Source organism: Oncorhynchus nerka, linkage group LG10 (assembly GCF_034236695.1).
Source record: "Oncorhynchus nerka isolate Pitt River linkage group LG10, Oner_Uvic_2.0, whole genome shotgun sequence".
Classification (NCBI taxonomy): Eukaryota; Metazoa; Chordata; class Actinopteri; order Salmoniformes; family Salmonidae; genus Oncorhynchus; species Oncorhynchus nerka.
The window spans coordinates 71,942,322-71,970,178 of NC_088405.1; the positions used below are offsets into that span (position 1 = coordinate 71,942,322).

The following is a 27,857-nucleotide window of genomic DNA, read 5'->3' on the forward strand; positions in this document are numbered from 1 at the left end:
GGAGGCGGGAAGGATGGGAGTAGGTTCGGTGGACCGATCCTCCGTGTTGTAAAGGCGGGACAGTGCGTCCGCCTTTACGTTCTGGGAGCCCGGTCTATAAGATTACGTAAACCGGAATCGGGTGAAGAACATGGCCCACCTTGCCTGATGTGGGTTCAGTCTCCTAGCTGCCCTGGTCGGTCCAGATGAGAAAGGGGTGCTTAGCCCCCTCAAGCCAGTGTCTCCACACCTTCAGAGCCCTGACCACTGCTAACAACTCCTGGTCCCCACATCATAGTCAGCTGGGCTGAGCTTCCTCGAGAAGAAAGTGCAGGGGTGGAGTTTTGGTGGCGTACCCAAGCGCTGTGATAGCACGTCACCCACCCCAGCCTCGGACGCGTCCACCTCCACTATGAATGCTAGAGAGGGGTCCAGATGTGCCAACACGGTGGCATCCGTGAACAGCACCTTCAACCTGTTGAAAGCTCCGTCCGCCTCTGCTGACCACCGCAACCGCACCGGGCCCCCCTTCAGCAGTGAGGTAATGGGAGCCGCTACCTGGCCAAAACCCCGGATAAACCTCCGGTAGTAGTTGGCAAAACCGCTGCACCTCTTTTACCGTGGTCGGAGTCGGCCAATTACGCACGGCCTTAATGCGGTCACCCTCCATCACCACCCCCGAGGTGGAAATGCGATAACCCAGGAAGGAGGCGGCTCGTTTGGAGAACACACACTTCTCAGCCTTGACGTATAGGTCATGCTCCAGCAGTCTACCAAGCACCTTACGTACCAGAGACACATGCGCAGCGTGAGTGGCTGAGTAGATCAGAATGTCCATCGATATAAACAACCACTCCCTGCCCGTGCAGGTCCCTGAGAATCCCGTGTACAAAGGATTGAAAAATGGCTGGAGCATTCTTTAACCCATACGGCATGACGCGGGTGGTACTCATAGTGGCCCGATGTGGTACTAAATGCGGTTTTTCACTCGTCTCCCTTCCGAATACGCGCTCCTGAGATCCATTTTTGTGAAGAACTGTGCTCCGTGAAATGATTCCACTGCCGTAGCGATGAGAGGTAACTAAATCCCACTGTGATGGCATTTAGACCTCTATAATCAATACACGGACGCAAACCTTTTTCTTCACAAAAAACTTGAGGAGACGGGTGAGATGGAGGGCCGAATGTACCCCTGTCCCAGAGACTCCGTGACATATGTCTCCATAGCCAACGTCTCCTCTTGGGCCAATGGGTACACGTGACTCTTGGGAAGCGCAGCGTTTACCTGGAGATCTATCGCACAATCCCTTCCCGGTCGATGAGGTGGTAATTTAGTCGCTTTTTACTGAAAACGATTACCAAATCGGCATACTCTGGGGGAATGCACACCGTGGGACCCTGTTCTGGACTCTCCACCAACGTGAACTCCCAGACACCTTCCAGATCACTCCTCTGACCACCCCTGGAGAACCCCGTCTCCACAAAATGTTGGGATTTTTTATTTATTTTTTCCTTTATTTTACTAGGCAAGTCAGTTAAGAACAAATTCTTATTTTCAATGACGGCTTAGGAACAGTGGGTTAACTGCCTGTTCATGGGCAGAACAACAGATTTGTACCTTGTCAGCTCGGGGATTCGAACTTGCAACCTTTCGGTTACTAGTCCAACGCTCTAACCACTAGGCTACCCTGTGCCGGGCCAGCCAGGGAATCCTTAGCACCACTGGAAATGCAGGCGAATCAATAATATAGAGACTGATACGCTCCCTATGATTCCCCTGCATCACTATGTCCAGTGGAACCGTGGTCTCCCTGACCACCCCTGACCCTAATGGCCGGCTATCTAGGGAGTGCACGGGAAAGGGAGAATCTATCGGGACAAGCGGAACACCTAACTTAAGGGCGAGTCCGCAATCCATAAAGTTCCCAGCTGCGCCTGAATCGACTAGCGCCCTATGCTGGGAAGAGGGAAAACATTTAAGAAAAAAAATCAAGACAAACATGTGACCAACAGGGGGTTCTGGGTGAGTTTGGTGCTGACTCACCTGGGGTGATCGAGAAGTGTTCCGCCTGCCATCTCGACTCCCAGACGGACCCCCCCAGCACCGATCGGCCTTGTGTCCTCTCCGACCACAGCTGGTGCAGGGGGAGCCTCCTTCGGTCGGAGTCATGACATGAACAAATATAGGTAGATAAATAAATCCATGAATTGGATTTAGGTCTAGATACACCTTATTCCTCAGAGACTGTGATGGTATAATAACTTAAACCCCATCTGCTCTCTCTCTCCTCTCTTTCCATTGAAGTCTTCCTGCCATTGCCTCCCTGTACTTGAACAGGCATTTTCTCATCAGGCTGCCCACATGTAGTGCCTGAGCTCTCTAAATCAAATCAAAGTAAACAACAGGTGTAGACTAGCAGTGAATAGCTTATTTATGGTTCCTTTTCCAACAATGCAGAGTTAAAGATAAAAAATTAAATACAAATATTGACATGAGGGACACAGTGAATAACGAGTAAAAATAACATGGCTATATACAGGGAGTACCAGTACCGAGTTGATGTGCAGGGTTATGGGTAACTAGCAGAACACTTAAATATTAGCTGAGCTGTAGAGTAGCACCAAACTTCACTGAGAATCTCTCTAGCTACCAGACACTGTGCAGCGTCTGTGGTGGTGGAATATACACGTTGATGTAATATTTAGACCAGCTCCCTATAGACGCACACTGATGGCACCACTGAGGCCCATAACAAAGTGTAGGGGCATCAAACTGTATTTGTCACAGTGAAATACTTACTTACAAGCCCTTAACCACAATGCAGTTTTAAGAAGAATACCACCAAAAAAGATGAAATAAAGTAACAAATAATTAAAGAGCAGCAGCAAAATCATATTAGCAAGGCTATATACAGTGGGTACCGGTGATGATGATGATAGAGTAGCAGCAACGTAAAGGGGGTGCAAATAGTCTGGGTAGCCATTTGATTAGATGTTCAGGAGTCTAATGACTTGTGAGGGGGGTGTAGAAGCTGTTTGGACGCATCTTGGACCTAGACTTGACACTCCGGTACCGCTTGCCGTGTGATAGCAGAGAGAACATGACTAGGGTGGCTGGAGTCTTTGACACCAACTGGTATAGAGGTCCTGGATGGCAGGAAGCTTGACCCCAGTGATGTACTGGGCTGTACGCACTACCCTCTGTAGTGCCTTGTGGTCGGAGGCCGAGCAGTGATGCAACCTGTCGGGATGGTGCAGCTGTAGAACCTTTTTTTTTATACTTTGTTTTTATTGTAGGAACACAAAGAAAGTACAAATAAAATAACAAAAGATCTGGCAGTTACAGTGCACTTCATACCTTCATCATCATATTCGTTACATTGACTTCTTTGAATTAGACCTTTTCCAAGTACGAAACCCATTTTTCCCAGTATTCTTGACCTTTCTCCTGTTGAGTTCTTAAAGCAAAGGTCATACGCTCCATGTGGTGTATTTCTTCTACAATGTCTATCCATTGTGTCACTGTGGGAGGGTCTTTTTGTAGCCATTTCCTAGTGATTTCCTTTTTACTGGTTGCCAGTAGGACCTTCAAGAGGAACTTTTCTCTATTGTGTAAGTTATCAGGTATTTAACCCAAGTACAAAGAAATTCATGTTTGTTCTTGTCAAATCCCATTATTTTTTCAATGTTAGATCTTATTTCTCCCCAGTAAGTTTCAATTGCGGGGCAAGTCCAAAAGATATGAGAGTGGTCCGCCCTCAATAGACAGCATTCTCTCCAACAAGGTTGTAGGGAGCCAGTCTGTTTTGATTTCTGTTTAGGTGTTATGAAGAAACGTATAACATTCTTCAAACAGAATTCTCTCCGTGACCTTGAGTTGGTGGAGCTTTGTTGAGTCTCTAACATGTTCAACCATGTTTCATCAGTTATTTCAATGTTAAGTTCCTCCTCCCATTTCTTTTTAATATAGTTTGTAGAATGTTTCTTTGAGGATTAAATACCCAAGTAGAGATTTGAAATAGTTTTTTTGTTACTCCCCAAGCTGTATGCGTTAGTTAATACTTGGATTAATTTTGGAGGTGTTCGAAGGTCAGTCACTTTTATCTCCCTTAAGAAATAGTGTCGAACTTGTAGGTATCTGTAAAAATCTTGTTTATCCAAGCCATGTTTTTTACTTAGGTCCTGGATGTTATCTAGGTTCCCATTCCTTATAATTGTACTGAATGATGTGATGCCTTTCTGTGTCCATTGTTTAAACCTGATGTCCTGAGTTGCAGGGATGAAGCTGGGGTCGTATGCAGGCCAACTCAGCAGTTTGATCTCTGTCTAAATTATTTTGCTTAACTACCCTAAACCATGTCTTCAGAGAGAAATTAATCCACTGATTTTGTCTATTGTATATTTATTTTACCATGTCCTTATTTCCCAAAACTGACTGTATGGGTGTCTCTGTCAGAGTAGTCTCCATGTCCTTATTTCCCAAAACTGACTGTATGGGTATCTCTGTCAGAGTAGTCTCCATGTCCTTATTTCCCAAAACTGACTGTATGGGTATCTCTGTCAGAGTAGTCTCCATGTCCTTATTTCCCAAAACTGACTGTATGGGTGTCTCTGTCAGAGTAGTCTCCATGTCCTTATTTCCCAAAACTGACTGTATGGGTATCTCTGTCAGAGTAGTCTCCATGTCCTTATTTCCCAAAACTGACTGTATGGGTGTCTCTGTCAGAGTAGTCTCCATGTCCTTATTTCCCAAAACTGACTGTATGGGTGTCTCTGTCAGAGTAGTCTCCATGTCCTTATTTCCCAAAACTGACTGTATGGGTGTCTCTGTCAGAGTAGTCTCCATGTCCTTATTTCCCAAAACTGACTGTATGGGTATCTCTGTCAGAGTAGTCTCCGTCTTTCCATTTGGATTCATATTCTGAATTGCACCAACACACCAGAGGTCTCAATTGGGCTGACACATAATACTCTTTTAGGTTTGGTAAGGCCATACCCCCACAGTTTTTTGGTAACTGTAATGTTGTATATCTAGTTCTTGGTCTCTTACTGTTCCAGATGAACCTTGAAATCCGTTTATCCCATTCCCTAAACTGTTTAGGTGGGATTTCTATGGGCAGTGATTGGAATAAATACAGTAACCTTGGCAGGATGTTCATTTTGATTGTTTCAATTCTACTACTAAGATCTAAGGGAAGTGAATGCCACCTGTCTAGGTCATCATATATTTTCTTGTTGATGTGATTGTAATTCATGCAATAAAAATTGGGTGTATCTTTTGGTAAATTTACTACCAGATATTTAATGGATGAAGAGGTCCAGGTGAAGTTATACCTACTCTTCAGCTCTTCCTGTGGGGTATAATTATATACTAGGGCTTGGGTCTTGTGTACGTTAAGCACATACCCTGAATATGTTCCAAATGTTTGTAAAACATCCATCAATCTAGGTACACTTGAGCCTGGGTCTTTAAGGAATAACAGAATGTCATCAGCATACATGCATATCTTATGTTCACTGCCTCTTATTGTTATTCCCTCTAAGGTTGGGTCCTGTCTTATTGCCTGTGCTAATGGTTCGAGGTACAAGGAGAAGAGCGTGGGTGAAAGATTACATCCTTGTCTTGCCCCTCGCTCTAATTTTATAGTTCGTGTCAAATATCCATTTATCTTTATTCTAGTGGTCGGACATGAATACAGTGTTTTGATGCACTTTGTTGAAACCAAATCTTTCCATAACTTGGAATAGGTAATCCCATCCCACTGAATCAAATGCTTTTTCTGCATCTAGGCATCTTGTCTTATTCTGAGTAATGTGGTCCATGACATGTAGTGTTCTCCTTATATTGTCCTGTGTCTGCCTATTTTGTATGAAACCAGTTTGATCTCCCTCAATCAATTCTGGGATTATGTTCTCCATTCTTTTGGATATTCATGCATATGGTTTATAATCTGTGTTAAGAATTGCGATAGGTCTATATGAACTGCATTCTTTCTTATCTTTACCCTCTTTGTGGGGCCCCACAAGGGTGCGTTCTGAGCCCTCTCCTGTACTCCCTGTTCACCCACGACTGCGTGGCCACGCACGCCTCCAACTCAATCATCAAGTTTGCGGACGACACTACAGTGGTAGGCTTGATTACCAACAACGACGAGACGGCCTACAGGGAGGAGGTGAGGGCCCTCGGAGTGTGGTGTCAGGAAAATAACCTCACACTCAACGTCAACAAAACTAAGGAGATGATTGTGGACTTCAGGAAACAGCAGAGGGAGCACCCCCCTATCCACATCGATGGGACAGTAGTGGAGAGGATAGTAAGTGTTAAGTTCCTCGGCGTACACATCACAGACAAACTAATTGGTCCACCCACACAGACAGCATCGTGAAGAAGGTGCATCAGCGCCTCTTCAACCTCATGAGGCTGAAGAAATTTGTCTTGTCACCAAAAACACTCACAAACTTCTACAGATGCACAATCGAGAGCATCCTGTCGGGCTGTATCACCGCCTGGTACGGCAACTGCTCCGCCCACAACCGTAAGGCTCTCCAGAGGATAGTCAGGTCTGCACAACGCATCACCGGGGGCAAACTACCTGCCCTCCAGGACACCTACACCACCCGATGTCACAGGAAGGCCATAAAGATCATCAAGGACAACAACCACCCGAGCCACTGCCTGTTCACCCCGCTATCATCCAGAAGGCGAGGTCAGTACAGGTGCATCAAAGCTGGGACCGAGAGACAGAAGCTGTTTTTCAATCTCAAGGCCATCAGACTGTTAAACAGCCACCACTAACATTGAGTTGCTGCTGCCAACACACTGACTCAACACCAGCCACTTTAATAATGGGAATTGATGGAAATTGATGTAAAATATATCACTTAATATATTACTTAATATAATGTTTACATACCCTACATTATTCATCTCATATGTATATACTGTACTCGATACCATCTACTGCATCTTGCCTATGCCGTTCTGTACCATCACTCATTCATATATCTTTATGTACATATTCTTTATCCCTTTACACTTGTGTATAAGGTAGTAGTTTTGGAATTGTTAGGTTAGATTACTCGTTGGTTATTACTGCATTGTCGGAACTAGTCCCAGGGTCCTTAGCTTAGTAATGAGCTTTGAGGGCACTATGGTGTTGAACACTGAGCTGTAGTCAATGAACAGCATTCTCACGTAGGTGTTCCTTTTGTCCAGGTGAGAAAGGGCAGTGTGGAGTGCAATAGAGATTGCATTGTCTGTGGATCTGTTTGGGCGGTATGCAAATCGGTATGCCTGGCACCTACTACCATACCCTGTTCAAAGGCACTTAAATATTTTGTCTTGCCCATTCACCCTCTGAATGGCACAAATACACAATCCGTGTCTCAATTGTCTCGAGGCTTAAAAATCCTTCTTTAACCAGTCTCTTCTTCATCTACACTGATTGAAGTGGATTTAACAGGTGACATCAATAAGGGATCCTAGCTTTCACCTGGATTCACCTGGTCAGTCAAATAGCAGTATTTTGTACACTCGGTGTATGACAATTATATTGGGCTTCGCTGTATACTAAGCAGCATACAGAAATGGCTGTACACACAGGCCATGTCTAATAAAAAGATTGATTTTTATCTTCACCGTTTAAAATTAGGCAATTGGCATCTAACGTGCTAACAGATGTTTGGCTCCCCAAATCCGAGTGAAGATAAAACATTTGTACCTACAGCTACATGATACATTTTCAAACAAATCATATGAAGTATAGATTTCATGATTTTATTTATTTATTTATTTTAATCTTTCTGTGTCCTACATCATTACCTGGTCTGATTGTGGAAGGCCTCCTTAAGGTGTTTGTGTATTCTAGGACCAACCCATTTTGAATGAACATATATTTGTATTCTCATTGCTTAGGAAGTGGTGAGGGGTGTCATATGGGGGCTTGTTGTATATAGTCTCCCTCTCTGCTGTACCAGGTGGAGGAGATCTGAGGCTTTATCGAGGAGCTCTCAGCGAAGGTGGAGGAGGTAAAGAGACAACACAGCGCCATCTTGGCCTCCCCGAATCCTGATGAAAGTAAGTCACTCTTCTCCTCTACTCTTTCTCCCTGGATGAAAGGATAAGAGGGAGAACAAGGGAGAGGGTGGGTGGTAACCTCCGCAGGTCATGAAATGAGTTGGTAGGGTGTCAACCCACTCTGCCCGGAGTGGGTGAAAATGCACTTTGATTATGAAATGTCACTTCCTTATGTTATAAAATACATTTAACCAAGACAAATATGATTATTCATGTTCAGAATCGTTTAGTGGGGTCTTTCTCAAACATATCATTACAGTATATCCAAAAAGTCGGATTTAGCTTCCTAATACATCTGATAATAAGCACCGGACACTGACATAGCGGTCCAGGTTTCTCATAACAACTTGAGGATTTTACATTTTGTAGTCGTCTTTGTTGTTTCCGCGGGTCACAAAAAGCTAAACACGAGTTGAATTAAATGTAAAAGTCTTTGAAAATAAAAAGCTTGGTATACTCTCAGTGCTCCGTTGACTTTTCACAGAGATATGCTTGTTTTTGTGATAAATCTTCGAAAAATAACAGGAATTTTGAATTAATATGAAAAGTGTATACTAAAATGTGAAAATACTACGTCATGTCTCAAAATCAATATCTATCTTACTTCTATATTGTTTAATGTCTTGCGGATTTCCAGAAGAAATATGGTGACTTTAACAGGAAAATGTGCCTGTCAGGTAGCCAGTAGCCTTAATTCCTGCACAGAATACAGGTCATGACCCAGCCTAGCTAACGCAATGCAATTTTCCAGATTCTTGATTTAGTCACCCTAATTCTAGCCATCTTACAAGGGTAAAAACTCTCACTTTTGAACGGATTATGATAGAGACTTGGGCTCCCGAGTGGCACAGCGGTCTAAGGCATTGCATTTCAGTGCAAGAGGCGTCACTATAGTATCTGGTTCAAATCTAGGCTGTATCACGTCCAGCCGTGATTGGGAGTCCCATAGGGCGGCTCACAATTGGCCCAGCGTTGGCCGGGTTTGGCCGGAGTAGGCCGTCATTGTAAATAAGAATTTGTTCTTAACTGACTTGCCTAGTTAAATAAAGTTTTTTTTGTGGTTTGGACAATTGGTTTTCTTGACAGATTATCTACACAATTAACATGTTTATTATATAATTTTACCCATTGGTCAAAAGATGGTTTTGATTGGGCACCATAGAGTTGGGAGAAACTTTTGTGAACGGTTATCACCCCTATCTGCCTCCGACACACACACAAACAGTCATAGGTAGTGCAGACCACCTCTGAACCTCCCTTTCTCATTACAGCCTCAACATAAATATTCACACCCCTACAGTTTTTTAAATCAGTGATAGCAGCACAGGCAGTGTGTGAAAAGGAGAGGAGACTCTCTGGAACAATAGTTGTTCCAACCTCAAACTCTGTTCAGGAATTGGAGAATTTACTTGTTGAATTGAAGTGGAGAGTTGCCCATTATGTGAATGTAGTTGAAATGCATCGACGCCAGCAGTGGCATGATTACTTGGGTGTTGTTGGTGTGGAGTGGTGTCTTGCTCACGCTATTTATGGAAGGACTCGCTCCCTGTAAAGATTTGTGTGGTGTGGGACCCTCATCTCATCCTCGTTCACTGAAAAATACAGTCTATGACCCCAAGGGTGGGATTGAATTCACACTACATCACACCATACTTACTTTCAGTGTGCCACAACTGCATTTGAAGTAGTGTTTAAATACCCTTTAAATATAATTTAAGTAATTTAAATTGCATTGCAGAAAATAGATGTCATTTGATAAGGCTGATAAGTCTTAATGACTATCAAATACATGTTATTGGTTGTATACATATGTTATCGCAGGTGCAGTGAAATGCTTTTGTTTCTAGCTCCAACTGTGCAGTAATACCTAACAATGCATGCAAATCCCAAAATCTAATAGAAAGGAATTAAGAAAAAAATAAATATAAGAACGAGCAATGTCATAGTCCAGAATATAAATATATATGTATATGATGGTTTGTATAGACATTATGGACAATATATTAATAGAAAAGGTGTGTACTGCAGTAGATATATAGGATGAGCCTTGACTAGAATATAGTATATACACATATGAAGTGTATAAAACAGTACGCAAACATTATTAAAGTGACCAGTGTTCAATCATTATGTACATAGGGCAGCAGTCACTAAGGTGCAGGGATTTTGTTCAACCTATTTTCAAGAAGATCGAATGCAGTCCGCAGGGCAAAATGAGTTTGACATCCTGCCCTAATCGAAAGGGCAGTTTGTACAAGCCTAGCGCTACACAGAGAGAGAAGCATGGGACATGTTATTTGATGATATGATGATTTAGGCTAGATTTCTTCCAACCTATTGTCTCAACATGTCATCTGGGTGTACAGTATCAGTCAAAAGTTTGGACATGCCTGCTCATTTGAGTTTATTTTGACTAGTGAAGACATGACAACTATGAAATAACACATGTAATCATGTAGTAACCAAAAAAGTGTTAAACAAATCAAAATCAATGTTATATGTGATTCTTCAAAGTAGCCACCCTTTGCCTTGATGACAACTTTGCATACTCTTGGCATTCTCTCAACCAGCTTCATGAGGTAGTCATACATTTCAATTAACAGGTGTGTCTTGTTAAAAGTGATTCTTTCCTTAATGCGTTTGAGACAATCAGTTATGTTGTGACAAGGTAGGGGGGTATACAGAAGATAGCCCTATTTGGTAAAATACCAAGTACATATTATGGCAAGAACAGCTCAAATAAGCAAAGAGAAATGACAGTCCATCTTTACTTTAAGACATGAAGGTCAGTCAATCCTGAAAATGTCAAGAACTTAACGTTTCTTCAAATGCAGTCACAAAAACCATCAAACGCTATGATGAAACTGGCTCTCATGAGGACCGCCACAGGAAAGGAAGACCCAGAGTTACCTCTGCTGCAGAGGATAAGTTCATTAGTTACCAGCCTCAGAAATTGCAGCCCAAATAAATGCTTCAGAGTTCAATTAACAGACACATCTCAACATCAACTGTTCAGAGGAGACTGTGTGAATCTGGCCTTCATGATTTAATTTCTGCAAAGAAACCACTACTAAAGGACACCAAAAAGAAGAAGACTTGCTTGGGCCAGGAAACATGAGCAATGGACATGAGACTGGTGGAAATCTCTTCTCTAGTCTGTTGATTTTTGGTTTTCAACTGCCGTGTCTTTGTGAGACGCAGAGTAGGTGATTGGATGATCTCCGCATGTGGTTCTCACCGTGAAGCATGGATGAGGACGTGTGGGTTTGCTTTTCTGGTGACACTGTCTGATTTATTTAGAATTCAAGGCACACTTAACCAGCATGGCTACCACGCCATTCTGCAGTAATACGCCATCCCATCTGGTTTGGGCTTAATCCCACTTTCATTTGTTTTTCAACAGGACAATGACCCAACCCACCTCCAGGCTGTGTAAGGGCTATTTGACCAAGGAGAGTGATGGAGTGCTGTATCATATGACCTGGCCTCCACAATCACCCGACATCAACCCAATTGAAATGGTTTGAGTTGGACTGCAGAGTGAAGGAAAAGCAGCCAACAAGTGCTCAGCATATGTGAGAACTCTTTCAAGACTGTTGGAAAAGCATTCCTCATGAAGCTGGTTGAGAGAATGCCAAGAGCGTGCATGGCTGACATCAAGGCAAAGGGTGGCTACTTTGAAGAATCTCAAATATCAAATATATTATGTTTTGTTTAAAACTTATTTTGGTTATAACATGCTTCCATAGGTGTTATTTCATAGTTTTAATGTCTTCTTTAATTCTATGATGTCGAAAATAGTACAAATTAAGAAAAACCCTTGAATGACTAGGTGTGTCCAAACTTTTGACTGGTACTGTGTCTAAGCCTCAACACGTCTATGTGCTCTGAGGTCCTTGTCATATTAGGAGAAGAATCCTGCATCTTTATTGCAGGTTAGAGAAGACCATTGTCAGTAACATTTCAATGGGGACCTTGACACACACAACTTCATCATAGTCTGTGACAGATGAACTTGACCTCCGTGTTTTAGCGGGGTCACACACTCAAGCTATCCTCATTTTCAGGGCCACGGCAGGCAGAAATTAGTTGTCTGTGTCGGGGCTAAAATGAGATGGCAACCACATTTTGATCAGATGCGTGATTAACGAGAAGAGCCAGGGTTAGGGTTAATGTTCCGTATTCCTACCATACGTTTTACACACACACATATGCACACTCCCAAAAATGGCAATTATATACAAACACATATGCACGCACTGACACACACACACCCACTGAAGACAGCGCTGTCTTGGAGCCACATGGAGCCTCTTGTGTGAATATCTCTTCTCTCAGCTTCTGGAAGAGATAATAAAATCTCCCAGTGCCTGTTGAGTCTGATTTCGGGAAATTAGGAGGACTACACGGAGTGTATAGACAGAACACTAACACGCTATTGTGGGATCTAGTGGTGGTTTTGGGGCTATTATTCTACTATTCATAATTTGAGTGGCTGTAATGTGGGCTATCCACCGACTCCAGACTTCCATTTTAGGATGAGATAGAAACAGAAAAGGAGAGGAATTAAATGCCAAGGGTGCACCTCAATAGTCTAAACCAGCTTCCTCTCTTTGTTTCCTTTACACATACAGAACTGAAAACATAGGATATATGTAGGAACATAAACCCACACATTACTTTCACCTATCCAGTCATTCCAGATCAATTTAGAGTAAGGAGAAAAGGACAGGAATCCACTTTGTCTATGGAGATCTAGCCCAAAGCAATATGTGGGGTTTAGAAGTAGGGTGAAATTACCATATCTCTGTGTGGGTGGTGTGGTCTGTGCAGCCCACTGAGAAGATGACTGATGCTGGGAGCTGGCTGGGACAGGAACAGGGTCATCACTACCTAAGCAACGCTGATCTTCCATTTGATGGTTTATTTAGGAATCTTTTACCCCTCTTAGGAAGATGTATAAGTAGTTAAAAGCTTTGGTGATATGGCTGGGGTGTTAAAAATGAAGTGCTTTTTTATGTTAACAGAAGGGCCTTTTCAATCAATTGGGAGGGAGGGAAAGGGTGTTAAAGCAGGGGTATTCAACCGTGGGTCTGCGGCGGTACTGCAGGGGGTCTGTACAATAGATTACTTTCCCTCCCCAATGTTTTTCAGAATATCACTAGCAACAACAGAATACATTTAAAAAAATGCATTACATCCCTACAGTACAGTATAAAATAGGAGAACATCTTTCCAATGATTTTAAACTTTATTTCTCAACTCCTAATATTGAGAAAATTACACACTGGAGCCAATTACAGTCACTGGAGTATCTGACATACAGTTGAATTTGAAAGTTTACATTCACTTAGGTTGTAGTCATTAAAACTAGTTTTTTAACCACTCCACAAATTTCTTGTTAACAAACTATAGTTTTGGGAAATCCGTTCGGACATCTACTTTGTGCATGATAAGTAATTTTTCCAACAATTGTTTACAGACAGATTATTTCATTTATAATTCACTGTATCACAACTCCAGTGGGTCAGAGGTTTACATACACTAAGTTGACTGTGCCTTTAAACAGCTTGGAAAATTCCAGAAAATTATGTAATAGCTTTAGAAGCTTCAGGCTAATTGACATAATTTGAGACAATTGGAGGTGTACCTGTAGATGTATTTCAAAGCCTACCTTCAAACTCAGTGCCTGCTTGATATCATGGGAAAATCAAAAGAAATCAGCCAAGACCTCAGAAAACAAATTGTAGACCTGTAACGATCGTTGTCCTCCTCAGATGAGGAAGGATCAGACCAAAACGCAGCGTGGTAAGTGTCCATGTTAATTTTAATTAATAAACTGAACACTGCAATAACCAACAAATGAGAGAGAGAGAGAACAGAACAGTTCTGTAAGGTGAAGACACAGAAAACAACTACCCACAAACACAGGTGGGAACAGGCTACCTAAGTATGGTTCTCAATCAGAGACAAGGATAGACAGCTGCCTCTGATTGGGAACCATACCAGGCCAAACACAGAAATACAAAACATAGAACAAAAACATAGAATGCCCACCCCAACTCACGCCCTGACCAAACCAAAAATAGAGACATAAAAAAGGAACTAAGGTCAGGACGTGACAAGACCTCCACAAGTCTTGTTCATCCTTGGGAGCAATTTCCAAATGCCTGAAGGTACCATGTTCATCTGTACAAACAATAGTACGCAAGTATAAACACCATGGGACCACGCAGCCATCATACCACTCAAGAAGGAGTCACGTTCTGTCTCCTAGAGATGCTGGAGGAAACAGGTACAAAAGTATCTATATACACAGTAAAACGAGTCCTATATTGACATAACCTGAAAGGCCGCTCAGCAAGGAAGAAGCCACTGCTCCAAACCGCCATAAAATAAAAAGCCAGACTACAGTTTGCAACTGCACATGGGGACAAAGATTTTACTTTTTGGAGAAATGTCCTCTGGTCTGATGAAACAAATAGAACTGTTTGGCCATAATGACCATCGTTATGTTTGGAGGAAAAAGGGGGAGGCTTGCAAGCCGAAGAACTCCATCCCAACCCTGAAGCACGGGAGTGGCAGCATCATGTTGTGGGGATGTTTTGCTGCAGGAAGGACTGGTGCACTTCACAAAATAGATTGCATCATGAGGAAGGACAATTAAATGGATATATTGAAGCAATATCAAGACATCCGTCAGGAAGTTAAAGCTTGGTCGCAAATGGGTCTTCTAAATGGACAATGACCCCAAGCATACTTCCAAAGTTGTGCAAAATGGCTTAAGGACAACAAAGTCAAGGTATTGGAGTGGCCATCAAAGCCCTGACCTCAATCCTATAGAAAATGTGTGGGCAGATCTGAAAAAGCGTGTGCGATCAAGGAGGCTTACAAACCTGATTCAGTTACACCAGCTCTGTCAGGAGGAATGGGCCAAAATTCACCCAATTTATTGTGGGAAGCTTGTGGAAGGCTACCTGACACATTTGACCCAAATTAAACAATTTGAGGCAATGCTACCTAATGCTAGTGTATGTAAACTTCTGACCCACTGGGAATGTGATGAAAGAAATAAAAGCTGAAAGAAATAATTCTCTCTTCTGACATTTCACATTCTTAAAATAAAGTGGTGATCATAACTCACCTAAGACAGGGAAGGTTTACTAGGATTAAATGTCAGGAATTGTAAAAAAACGGAGTTTAAATGTATTTGGCTAAGGTGTATGTAAACTTCCGACTTCAACTGTATGCTTTGAAAAAGCACCCACGAATGGGCTACCAGTGTGGCAAGTAACGCGGGCAAGGTTTCTTGACATGGCTAACCTTTGTTTAACCAGCTAAACACCTGCTCTCAGCAAAAATGTGTTTGGAGTTTATTTGGATCTCCATTTGCTTTTGCAGAGGCAGCAGCTATTCTTCCTGGGGTCCACAAAAAAGCACAAAACATTACAAACAAAACACTGGTACAATGATACACTGAAGGACAGTCACACAAATTTCAAATACAACAATATAAAACAATACAAAAAAAATTCCCCTCATGGTCCCCACCGTTCCATGAAATTTTGTTTAATCTTTTTTTAAAGGTAATTTTGCTGTTTGCTTGAGTAATTGGTGAGGGAAGGGAGTTCCATACGATAATGGCGTTGCCATGAATTTGTTTTGGACTTGGGGACTGTGAAAGAGACCCCTGGTGGCATGTCTTGTGGGTAATATATGAGTGTCTGAGCTGAATGTTATTCAATTATGCAGACAATCAGGAATTTTAATTACAGTAATACTCATAAAACTAGAAGAGAAGCAGTTCATCTCTCGTCAACCCTTAACCAGGAAAAGCTGGCATGCATGTTGTTGATGTTAGTTCTGTATGTGTAGTTGTTGGCAAGGCGTGCTGCTCTGTTTTTGAGCCAGTTGCAGCTTTACTAGGTCTTTCTTTACTGCACCTTACCCTATTACTGGACAGTAATCAACATGGGACAAAACCAGAGCCTGAACAACTAGTACAGTTGATTTTTGTGTGAAAACACAGAACATCTTTTTATAACCGACATATCCCTCCCCATCTTCACCACAACTTTGTCAATATGACTTGCCTACTTGGGCTCCCGAGTGGGACAACGGTCTAAGGCACTGCATCTCAGTGCCAGAGGTGTCACAACAGACACCCGTATGGAGTTGTGCTCTGCCTACTGACATAACCAGGCGGTAAATTATACTGAACAAAAATTTAAACGCAACATGTAAAGTGTTGGTCCCATGTTTAAAATTGTCCATGCGCACAAAAAGCTTATTTCTCTCAAATTTTCCAAGATAACCCATCCACCTGACACGTGTGGCAAATTAAGAAGATGATTCAACAATGATCATTACACAGGTGTACCTTGTGCTGGGGACAAAAAAGGTGACTCTAAAATGCCACAGATATCTAGAGTTTTGAGGGAACGTCCAATTAGCAGAAATGTCCACCAGAGCTGTTGCCAGATAATTTAATGTTAATTTCTCTACCATAAGCTGCCTCCAACGCCATTTTAGAGAATTTGGAGGTACATCCAACCGATCCTCACAACCGCAGACCACGTGTGACCACTCCGGCCCAGGACCTCCACATCCAGCCAAGAATCTGTACACAATTCCTGGAAGCTGAACATGTCCCAGTTCCTCCATGGCTTGCATACGCACCAGATATGTCACCCATTGAGCATGTTTGGGATGTTCTGGATCAACGTGTATGACAGTGTGTTCCGGTTCTTGCTAATATCCAGCAACTTCTCACAGCCATTGAAGAGGAGTGGACAACATTCCACAGGCCACAATCAACAGCCTGATCAACTCTATACAAAAGGAAGTGTCATGCTGCGTGAGGCAAATGGAGGTCACACCAGATACTGACTGGTTTTATGATCCACGTGCCTTTCTTTTTTTTAAGGTATCTTTTGTGGCTCCCAGGTGGCGCAGCGGTCTAAGTCGCTGCATCTCAGTGCTTGAGGCGTCACTACAGACACCCTAGTTCAATTCCAGGCAGTATTACAACCGGTCGTGATTGAGAGTCCCATAGGGCGGCTCACAGTTGGCCCAGCGTCGTTCGGGTTTGGCCAGTGTAGGCCGTCATTGTAAATAAGAATTTGTTCCTAACTGACTTGCCTAGTTAAATTAAGGTTCAATTTCAAATCTGTGACCAACAGATGCATATCTGTATTCCCAGTCATGTGAAATCCATAGATTAGGGAATAATGAATACATTTTAATTTACTGATTTCCTTATGAACTGTAACTCAGTAAAATTGTTGCATTTTATATTTTTTTCAGTGTAGTCAATAGACCAATAAAAATTAGATTTTCAAACCTCTCTGCCAATAGCAGCTTGTTTTCAGTTTTAGCCTCCCCAGTCAGACTACTCCCACAGTCCTAGCAAAAGTATTGCTTGAGAAATTGCTCTTTGCTAAGAAGCTATTATCGTTTCTTTGTTTTAAATGGTTACAATCATGCGGTTTTCCTCGCAGAAGTGACTTCTGTCCTCTTTATGAAATTATCTACTTTACCCTGTATAAAAAAATTACCATTATACACTGATTGTTTAAATCAAAACTATTGCTGACTGTGAACCTGAACAATAAAATATATATATTTATATATTGTAAGCCCAATATAGCCAGATGAGCAGGTATAGCCACATGAGCAGGTTGGTTAGTGCCCGAACCTAGGCACAGTGCTCACTTTGAGTAGTGATATTGCCTGGGGTTCTCAACACAGTTACGTCCTCATCTTCAGTGTCGAACTGAATGTATCAGTTGTCTCAAAAGATGAGACGAATTTTCGGGAAGTATGAAGGGCATAACATTTGAGGGTCCGTCATGGCCTGGGGCGGAGTGTCACAGCATCATCGGACTGAGCTTGCTGTCATTGCGTTACAGGGAAGACATCCTCCTCCCTCATGTGGTACCCTTCCTGCAGGCTCATCCTGACATGACCCTCCAGCAAGACAATGCCAACAGCCATACTGCTCGTTCTGTGCGTGATTTCCTGCAAGATAGGAATATCAGTGTTTATTTATTTATAGTTAAATCTAGTGTTTTGAGTTTCCACTTCTTAAGGTGGTGAATTAGCACTAGTTGAATTAGGCCTATATATAATATTAGCAAACAGAAAGAAGATGAATTTTTTTCTCTCTCTATTGAACAAAAAATAGAAAATTGACTGCAAAATAACTAAAATATCATAATTGTCAACCCAAAATTCATGACAGTCACTGGATTAGGTTGCATAATATCACAATACTCTCTCAGTAATCTATTACATTTCTTAATAAAGCATTGTGATTGACTTTAGAACGACTTCATAAGACTCAAATGTATTCTATTGTGTGATGCTGCAGAATGTTTTTATCGGGGCTGCGATTCCTAATGTTTGGTTGAGGTGTAAAAGTGAGGTGTAACTGTATGCTAATTTATTAGCATATATTTATGTAGAATTGATCTGTCCACATGCATAATTCGAGGAATTGTATAATGCTTAATAGAAGGCAGGTGGATAATGTCAACTTTAGGGCTGTGTAGTCAACTTTCAACAGGACAACCGATTTGGTGACGTGTAAAATTGAGAAATCAAGCCAACTCTCCAGACATTGATCCGGTTAGTTTAGAAAGCCTTCATGGGAATAGCAGTAAACAAGGTGAGGAGGCCGACGACATCATTTCAGTCTTTTATTTTAATATTCTTGTTGAAATTAATTTCTCCACTCACTCATGCAGTTTAGACTGCATTTAATAAACCTTGGAGCTATCATAGAAAAATGTTTTCGGTATTCTCTGGAGGTGTGTGTGTCGCACTGTAATTTCAGCTCCAGATACGGTAGTGAGGAGATGACACCCATAGCAAATGACGTGAAGCAGAATGGGGAGAAATTGAATGAAATTATTAGAGATAAGCTCCTCTTGGGTTCTCCAACTCTTGCGGTTAAATAATTATCCTCTCTTTTTCTTGGGCCTTGGTCCTTCACCTTAAACTCTTAGTCACATCATGGTGTTATGGATTATTTATTTTGATGTAACCTTTATTTAACTAGGCATGCTGGGCCAATTGTGCGCCGCCCTATGCGACTCCCAATCACGGCCAGATGTGATACAGCCTGGATTTGAACCAGGGACAGGAGTGACACCTCTTGCACTGAGATGCAGTACCTTAGACCGCTGCGCCACTTGGGAGCCCATGCTGTTGGCTGCCTGACATGAACGTGTATTGATATTTACAACTTCATATGAATCAAACTGTCCAAATGTGTTTGTTCGTTTGTCTCAAGAAGATATGCAATTGCTAGCCTGTGTTTCAAGTGTGTGTGTGTGTGTGTTCATGGCTCCCAGGTGAGCCGCAGCCAGGAAGTGCTTGTGGCGCTGAGTCAATATTGAACCAGGCGGAGCAGTAAACGGAAACCCTACAACTGAAACTCCACACACACTGCACAGTCATACACAGCCATAACACAGACATAGCTATAGAGTGATATACAAAGTCATAAAGCATTGTACACATCTCAAAGGTCTCTTTCCAAAAATTGAGAGAGACATCCTGGTAAAATAAGTTACATGTTTGTACAACCATAGTGTTTTATGCATTGGCTATATATTGTTATACACAAGAGCTAGCCTTGGGGGTCACCTGGGAATAGAGGAGTAAACAGATCCATAGTGGAAGTGTGTGTGCACACACTCATAAACATATGGACACATATGTGCGTGCATGCATGCGCACACACACACACACACACACATATATATATATTTATATATATATTTAGTGGGGCAAAAAAGTATTTAGTCAGCCACCAATTGTGCAAGTTCTCCCACTTAAAAAGATGAGGCCTGTAATTTTCATCATAGGTACATTTCAACTATGACAGACAAAATGAGGAAAAAAATCCAGAAAATCACATTGTAGGATTTTTAATGAATTTATTTGCAAATTATGGTGGAAAATAAGTATTTGGTCAATAACAAAAGTTTATCTCAATACTTGGTTATATACCCTTTGTTGGCAATGACAGAGGTCAAACGTTTTCTGTAAGTCTTCACAAGGTTTCCACAGACTGTTGCTGGTATTTTGACCCATTCCTCCATGCAGATCTCCTCTAGAGCAGTGATGTTTTGGGGCTGTTGCTGGGCAACACGGACTTTCAACTCCCTCCAAAGATTTTCTATGGGGTTGAGATCTGGAGACTGGCTAGGCCACTCCAGGACCTTGAAATGCTTCTTACGAAGCCACTCCTTCGTTGCCCGGCGGTGTGTTTGGGATCATTGTCATGCTGAAAGACCCAGCCACGTTTCATCTTCAATGCCCTTGCTGATGGAAGGAGGTTTTTACTCAAAATCTCACGATATATGGCCCCACTCATTCTTTCCTTTACACGGATCAGTCGTCCTGGTCCCTTTGCAGAAAAACAGCCCCAAAGCATGATGTTTTCACCCCCATGCTTCACAGTAGGTATGGTATTCTTTGGATGCAACTCAGCATTCTTTGTCCTCCAAACACGACGAGTTGAGTTTTTACCAAAAAGTTATATTTTGTCATATGGTCAGATGAAACCATTCTCCCAATCTTCTTCTGGATCATCCAAATGCTCTCTAGCAAACTTCAGACGGGCCTGGACATATACTGGCTTAAGCAGGGGGACACATCTGGCACTGCAGGATTTGAGTCCCAGTGTGTTACTGATGGTAGGCTTTGTTACTTTGGTCCCAGCTCTCTGCAGGTCATTCACTAGGTCCCCCCGTGTGGTTCTGGGATTTTTTCTCACCGTTCTTGTGATCATTTTGACCCCACGGGGTGAGATCTTGCGTGGAGCCCCAGATCGAGGGAGATTATCAGTGGTCTTCCATTTCCTAATAATTGCTCCCACAGTTGATTTCTTCAAACCAAGCTACTTACCTATTGCAGATTCAGTCTTCCGAGCCTGGTGCAGGTCTACAATTTTGTTTCTGGTGTCCTTTGACAGCTCTTTGGTCTTGGCCATAGTGGAGTTTGAAGTGTGACTGTTTGAGGTTGTGGACAGGTGTCTTTTATACTGATAACAAGTTCAAACAGGTGCCATTAATACAGGTAACGAGTGGAGGACAGAGGAGCTTCTTAAAGAAGAAGTTACAGGTCTGTGAGAGCCAGAAATCTTGCTTGTTTGTAGGTGACCAAATACTTATTTTCCACCATAATTTGCAAATAAATTCATTAAAAATCCTACAATGTGATTTTCTGGATATACACTGGCTGTGTTCTGATTGCCAAGTCTAGGACCAAATGGCTCCTCAATAGCTTCTACCCCCTTGCCATTAGACTGCTGAACAATTCATAAAATTGCCTACAGACAATGTATGTAGCCTCGTTAATGTTGTGTTACTTTTTATTATCACTTTTTATTTTTAGCCTACTTGGTAAATAATTTATTCTTGAACTGCACTGTTCGTTAAGGGCTTGTAAGTAAGCATCTCACGATAAAGTCTACACTTATTGTATTCGGCGCATCTGGAAAATAAAGTTTGATTTGATTGGATGCTGGGTTGCCATGGAATGTGTTACTTTGTCCTTGCCAATCAGGAATGAGTCATTCATGACACTCACTACCCCCAATGGCAATTAGTGAAAGGGTGCAATCATAACTTAGCCGGACCAAGAGGTTAGGACTTGCAGATTAGCATGTTGGAAAAAATATAATAATGTCACTACTCGCACCCTCCTAAACCTCTAGGTTTATAAATTGACAAATTTGCCAAACCAGCGACGTGAGTTGTTCAGCCTTTCTTGAAGAAGTGCTGCACATGGTCCGAATACGCAGTGGAAAGAGAGAGCCACTGTTATTGGGTATGGCAATGGCTGAGGTTTGATGGATTCAAAAGTGGGAGGACAGAAGGACACTGGGAGGGAGGCAGAGGTCTTTTTTCAGGCCTTATGTCTGTATGTGTGTATGCGTGCCAGCACAAGTGTGTGTGTCTTTGTACGCATCTGTGTGGCCATCGCATGGTGTGGCCTTTTCCCAGCACTCTGATGAATTGTTGTCACTAGCTGCCAGTAGATGATCACCCCACTGTAAAGCTTCACCATTTATCTGCCACTGCACTCAGACAGCAATTGAATCACAGGGTCGGTCACTAAGGTTACAGACTTGAAATATACATTTTCCCCTGGAAGGAAGAGTGGATTAGGCCCCCTGATTGCCAACAAATGCACAATATATCCCGAACACATTTCTGCTTCTTGCTAGCAGGCATAGGAAATCTGTGGAACGACAGGGAAGCAATGTTGTGTGTGCATACTTTATTTCAAATAGTGATGCTGTTAACTTAATCTGTCAGTAATACAACCATTTTAGAACTCTACAACAGGTTCCCCTGGATTTCTGTTTGGATGAATTCAATCACTAAGACACATGTACTGAGTGAAACAAAAAAGCCCATACCGTATTCATCAAAAGGAATGTGTAATGCATTTGGGTGGCAGTAGCCTAGAGGTTAGAGAGGCGGACCTTGAGCAAGCCACTTAATTGCACACAAGACCCAGGCAACACAAATATAGGAATGGAACTGAATTGGCAGCTGGAAGGCTGCTCGTCTCTAATTCCATGGATCATTTCCTGCCTTGAGTAAGGCACTTTTTGCACACAATTCCTCTCCATCTAGGGATGCTGCACTGCTGCTGACCTTCTGCCTCTCAACGTGTGTGTGTTTTGGGAAAGGAAAAGGCAAATTTCCATTCTAACCAATTGACAAAGTCCTATTCTATTAGGAATATATAATATACAATTTTTATGAAATCTTATAGCAAATGTTATTAATAGGTAATAGGAGGCACCATAAACTCATTACGCCAAGGTAGTTCATAAACTATTATATAATATTTCAGTCCCATCTTAGCTTTTTCAAACAGGAAATCTGTGACATACTGCCGTTGGAACAGGCTGCGTGGGTCTCCCATCAGGGACTGGGTTCGGCAGAGATGGAAAAAGGCAGAGATAGAAACAGGCAGATGAGAGACTAGCCTGTGATTAATCCTACACTGACGCCTCTTTCTCTCTCTTGCTCTCTTTCTATCTGCACCTCACCTCCCCAGCCCATTTGCCTTGATGGCGTTGTGGGCGCCCACTCTCTGCCATTGTGATTAGTGGTGATAGAGAGCGCACACACAGCAGCCCTGAGAAGGCTCCTTTAGCCTGTCACAATGACAGGCCCACGCCACCGTGTAGGCAGCCCATCGACATGTCTTGGGAGAAGGAAAATGAGATATAACACTGTGTTGGGGGATGCGTGTGTTCGTTTAATTGTGTGGGTGTGTGTGTCTGTGTTGGGTGGCCAACATGTTTAACTTTTTACTTAGTTAGCTAAAATATATTCGGTGTGTCTTTCTCAATTATCGTTGGCCATTCCCAGTTGGATCACTTTGAGATGTGTTGCTGTTTCAAAATGTATAGTCTTCTATTGTGCTACATATACCCAATTGCTATTGGTTACAGGTTGGTTGTTGTTGGAGACCAATTCCATGGATTGTGTTTGTTATTGTATCTGGTAGGAACACAACTAATGAGGAACTAGAGAGCATGCTGGAGAGTGACAATCCTGCCATCTTCACATCAGAGGTGAGTGACCACACACACACGCAACGAGCCAATACACAGGCAATTACACACAATTTTCGGAGAAAATCATACACAATAGAAGACCAGATATCTAGAAGACAAGACATCTCTCTGTTGGCGAGGTGTGGCATTCCAACTGAGTATGCCACACCTACAAGGGGGAGAACTTGTGAGTGGGTATGAGTGTGTGATGACACACAAACTGTGTCTCTTCTAGATCATCATGGACTCCAACATCACCCAGCAGGCCATGAATGACATTGAGACGAGACACACTGAGATCATCAAGCTGGAGAACAGCATCAGAGAACTGCATGACATGTTTATGGATATGGCCATGCTGGTGGAGAGCCAGGTAGGACTCTATACACACTGACTGGCTAACACACGAAAATGAAGACTACACACATACCAATTAGAAAACCCTGTTAGGATCTAATTCTGAGAGTAGAAAACTCAACGGACATTACGAAAGCTTAACCAAGTTTATTATGCCCAGAGGGTCAATACAGCTGCGTTGAGACAAAACATGTTTCCACCACCACAAGTGTGTATATATACTCCAATTTAGGCACTCCTCCTTCTCTCCAATCCTTACATATTTTATGGTTCGACAGGAAGACGAAGTAATAGGTAATAAACCATTGTTTCTCCCTTAACTTCTTGGCGCATCCATCCCTTTGGGGGATCATTTTCGTCAACATCCGCTGAATTGCAGAGTGCCAAATTCAAATAAAATTCAAATTCAAATTACTAAAAATATTTAATTTTCATGAAATGCAATATACCAAAACACAGCTTAGCTTGTTGTTAATGCACCTGGCGTGTCAGATTTTAAAAAGATCTTTGGATGTTTGCACCTAGTTATACAATAAATGTTAGTTTTGTTCGATAAGGATGATTTTTATATCCAAAAACCTCCATTTGGTTGGCGTGTTTTGTTCAGTAATCCACAAGCTCGTGCAGGTCACGAATGGCAGACGAAAATTACAAATAGTATCTGTAAAGTTCGTAGAAACATGTAAAACGTTTTTTATAATCAATCCTCAGGTTGTTTTTACAATAAATAATCGAAAATATTTCAACCGGACGGTAGCTTTTTCAATAGGAGAGAGAGAGAAAAGGTCTGCTCCAAGCTCCTCGCGCATGCAAAAATCTAAGGACACCCAGCTATCCACTTAAGCGATGTGATCATTCTCACTAATATTTCAGAATAAAAGTCTGAAACTATGTCTAAAGACTGTTCACACCATGTGTAAGCCATAGGGAAAGGAATCTAGTTGATATCCCTTTAAATGGAGGGAAGGCATGCAATGGAACAGAGAGCTTTCAGAAAAACTGCACTTCCTGGTTGGATTTTCCTCAGGTTTTCGCCTGCAATATCAGTTATGTTATACTCACAGACCATATTTTGACAGTTTTAGAGTGTTTTCTATCCTAATCTGACAATTATATGCATATTCTAGCTTCTGGGCCTGAGAAATAGGCAGTTTCATTTAGTTACATTTTTCATCCAAACATCAAAATACTGCCCCCTAGTCTCAAGAGGTTCTGACCTGACCTCAACCCCCTTGATGTCTAATCCAAAGATATCCACCCGTATCACCTATAGCAATCCTGTCCCTGCCTCCTGTCTACCCAGCACATTCCAAAGCCATCTGGCTCCTACAGATAACCATTCACTTCTGATGTAAAAACCAGTCTCTATCACCCCTCAGATACTATAGTCTTACTTCTGTATGTATAATGTCTCTAGGATAGCAATGTTACAAGTATAACCTAGAATCCAACAACCTACAACAACCTCTCTCTCTCTCTCTCTCTCTCTCTTTCTCTATTCAATAGGCTTTATTGGCATGGGAAACATGTGTTTTAACATTGCCAAAGCAAGTGAGGTAGATAATATACAAAAGTGAAATAAACAATAAAAATTAACCGTAAACATTACACATACAGAAGTTTCAAAACAATAAAGACATTACAAATGTCATATTATGTATATATACAGTGTTGTAACAATGTACAAATGGTTAAAGTACACAAGGGAAAATAAATATGGGTTGTATTTACAATGGTGTTTGTTTGTTTCTCTCTCTCTCTCTCTCTCTCTCTCTCCACTACCACCAGGGGGAGATAATAGATCGTACAGAGTACAACGTGGAGCACTCAGTGGACTATGTAGAGAGGGCCGTGTCTGACACCAAGAAGGCAGTAAAGTCCCAGAGTAAAGCAAGGAGGGTAAGTCAAATACTAACTCTCAATGTGACCTGATGTGAGTATTGTGTCGTTAGATGTAACGTTGCATGACGTGGCTTCATGTTGCATGATGTTGATGTCAGGTAAGTTGATGGGAGGTGTCATGGTCTGATGTGCATGTCATTCCCAATGTAAAGATAGGGTGACAGGTATGTGACTCAGGCCCATAGGGTCCCTCTTTCTCCCTTCAGTGGTTTAATGAGAAGATTGTGTCACACATTAACAAGATATCATAGTTTCCCTTCAAAATTCGACCTATTATGGATGAACGTCTATTTTTTTTTAAAGCGTTAATTCCGCGTGGTTACAGGGTTCGTTCCGCGTGGTTAAGGCTGTGGTTTGGGGAATGCTTCAAACAAAATAATTCTAAACAACGCACATTTTTTTTAACCTTTTATTTAACTAGGCAAGTCAGTTAAGAACAAATTCTTATTTTCAATGACGGCCTAGGAACAGTGGGTTGACTGCCTGTTCAGGGGCAGAACGACAGATTTGCACCTTGTCAGCTCGGGGGTTTGAAGTTGCAACCTTCCGGTTACTAGTCCAACACTCTAACCACTAGGCTACCCTGCCGCCCCTATTACCATGAGGTATCATCAATTTTATCACGGCTTGCTAGAGCACTTTCGTAGCCCAGTGGTCTAAGTAGCGTGTTCTGGAACCGAATATCACGAGTTCACTCCCTGTACTGGGTAATCCTTTTCATTTTTTTTGTTGGTGAGAGCAGAGGAAGGCATAAATCGTTGTTCTCGGGACCTTTTCAAACATCTGAAATTGCTGTCTTTTTCTAGTGATCAGTCTGTATGCAAAGCATACATAACATTTTAGATGTATAATACACCCCCTTGTGTCTGAACAGCCACAGTACAAGATGGGATGGAAGACCCAACTCACACAGAAGTAATGCTTTTACAGTTGTCTGTGCGATGGGGAGCCGTGCCTGTCTCTTCATACTCGTCAGCCCTCTTCCAGCTCCAAACCAGACTAAACATTGGACTCATAAACGCACGATCAAAGCGAATATGTCACGTATTGACGTCAATTAATCTCTAGAGACCTCTGTGGAAAAAGTGACTAATTCATTTCACCTTTTCTGTTTTGTTTATCTCCAGTAGCAAAAAAAAAATCATATGTAGTGTTATAGGTGGGTAAATTAAACTGTCACAAAAAAAGATGCACAAACTATGTTTACTTGCATTTTCAACCCAGGCAAACCATGCCTGACCTTATGTGAGCTGCTCTCATTGAGGTCCTCTATATGTATCTATCTACCTTCATCATTGCTGCTGTGACAGAACAGCATGCATCAAGCCTACTGCTCTCTGCTGGGCTACATCTACATAGGTGCAGGTCTAGGATCAGCTTACACTCTAATTCCTGACCATTACTATCTGAAGTAAAAGGCGTAACTGACCTAAGGCCAGTGTATAGGCCCGGGGCAACTTCATCAGACCCCTTCCTGAATGACCGCCTGTACATTGTACAATATTGCCACCACTTGGTCAGATGAAATACTACAAGTCAAGGTTGAGAGAAGTCCCAATTTAAACAGGCAATTAAAGAATGACTCCAATTCAGGAGTTCACATATAGGGAATAAAACCCTATTCCAATACTTTCAAATACTTTCAAAATGCATCTGTGTGCCTAAAGCTGGGAAATGTTGTTGCATGTGTGTATTTCATAGCTTGTGAGTGATTTACCTGTTGCACATAACTGTGTTTGTAATATGGTTAGTAGTAGTTCTGACAATAACATTTTCTCAATGTTTTGGTAATGCCATTTCCCCTCTACTCTTTCATGCTGCCTGAAATCCTTGTTTTATTTCTATTGACGTAATACAATAATGGTCATGCAGAAGAAAATAATGATTATTATATGTTGTGTGGTGCTTGGTATTGTTATTGCCTCCAGTGTAGGTGGTATTTTAGCATAG

The 27,857-nt window shown here is 42.0% G+C and overlaps 1 protein-coding gene across 1 annotated transcript; it reads left to right on the forward strand.

The window, feature by feature from the left end:
* Nucleotides 1-13: 13 nt before the first annotated feature.
* On the forward strand, nt 14-27,857 carry LOC115136279 (syntaxin-1A-like). Its single transcript, XM_065023379.1, has 6 exons — nt 14-19; nt 278-520; nt 23,544-23,666; nt 23,884-24,021; nt 25,794-25,904; nt 27,780-27,857. The coding sequence occupies exons 1-6, from the start codon at nt 14-16 to the stop codon at nt 27,855-27,857; spliced, it is 699 nt and encodes a 232-aa protein (XP_064879451.1).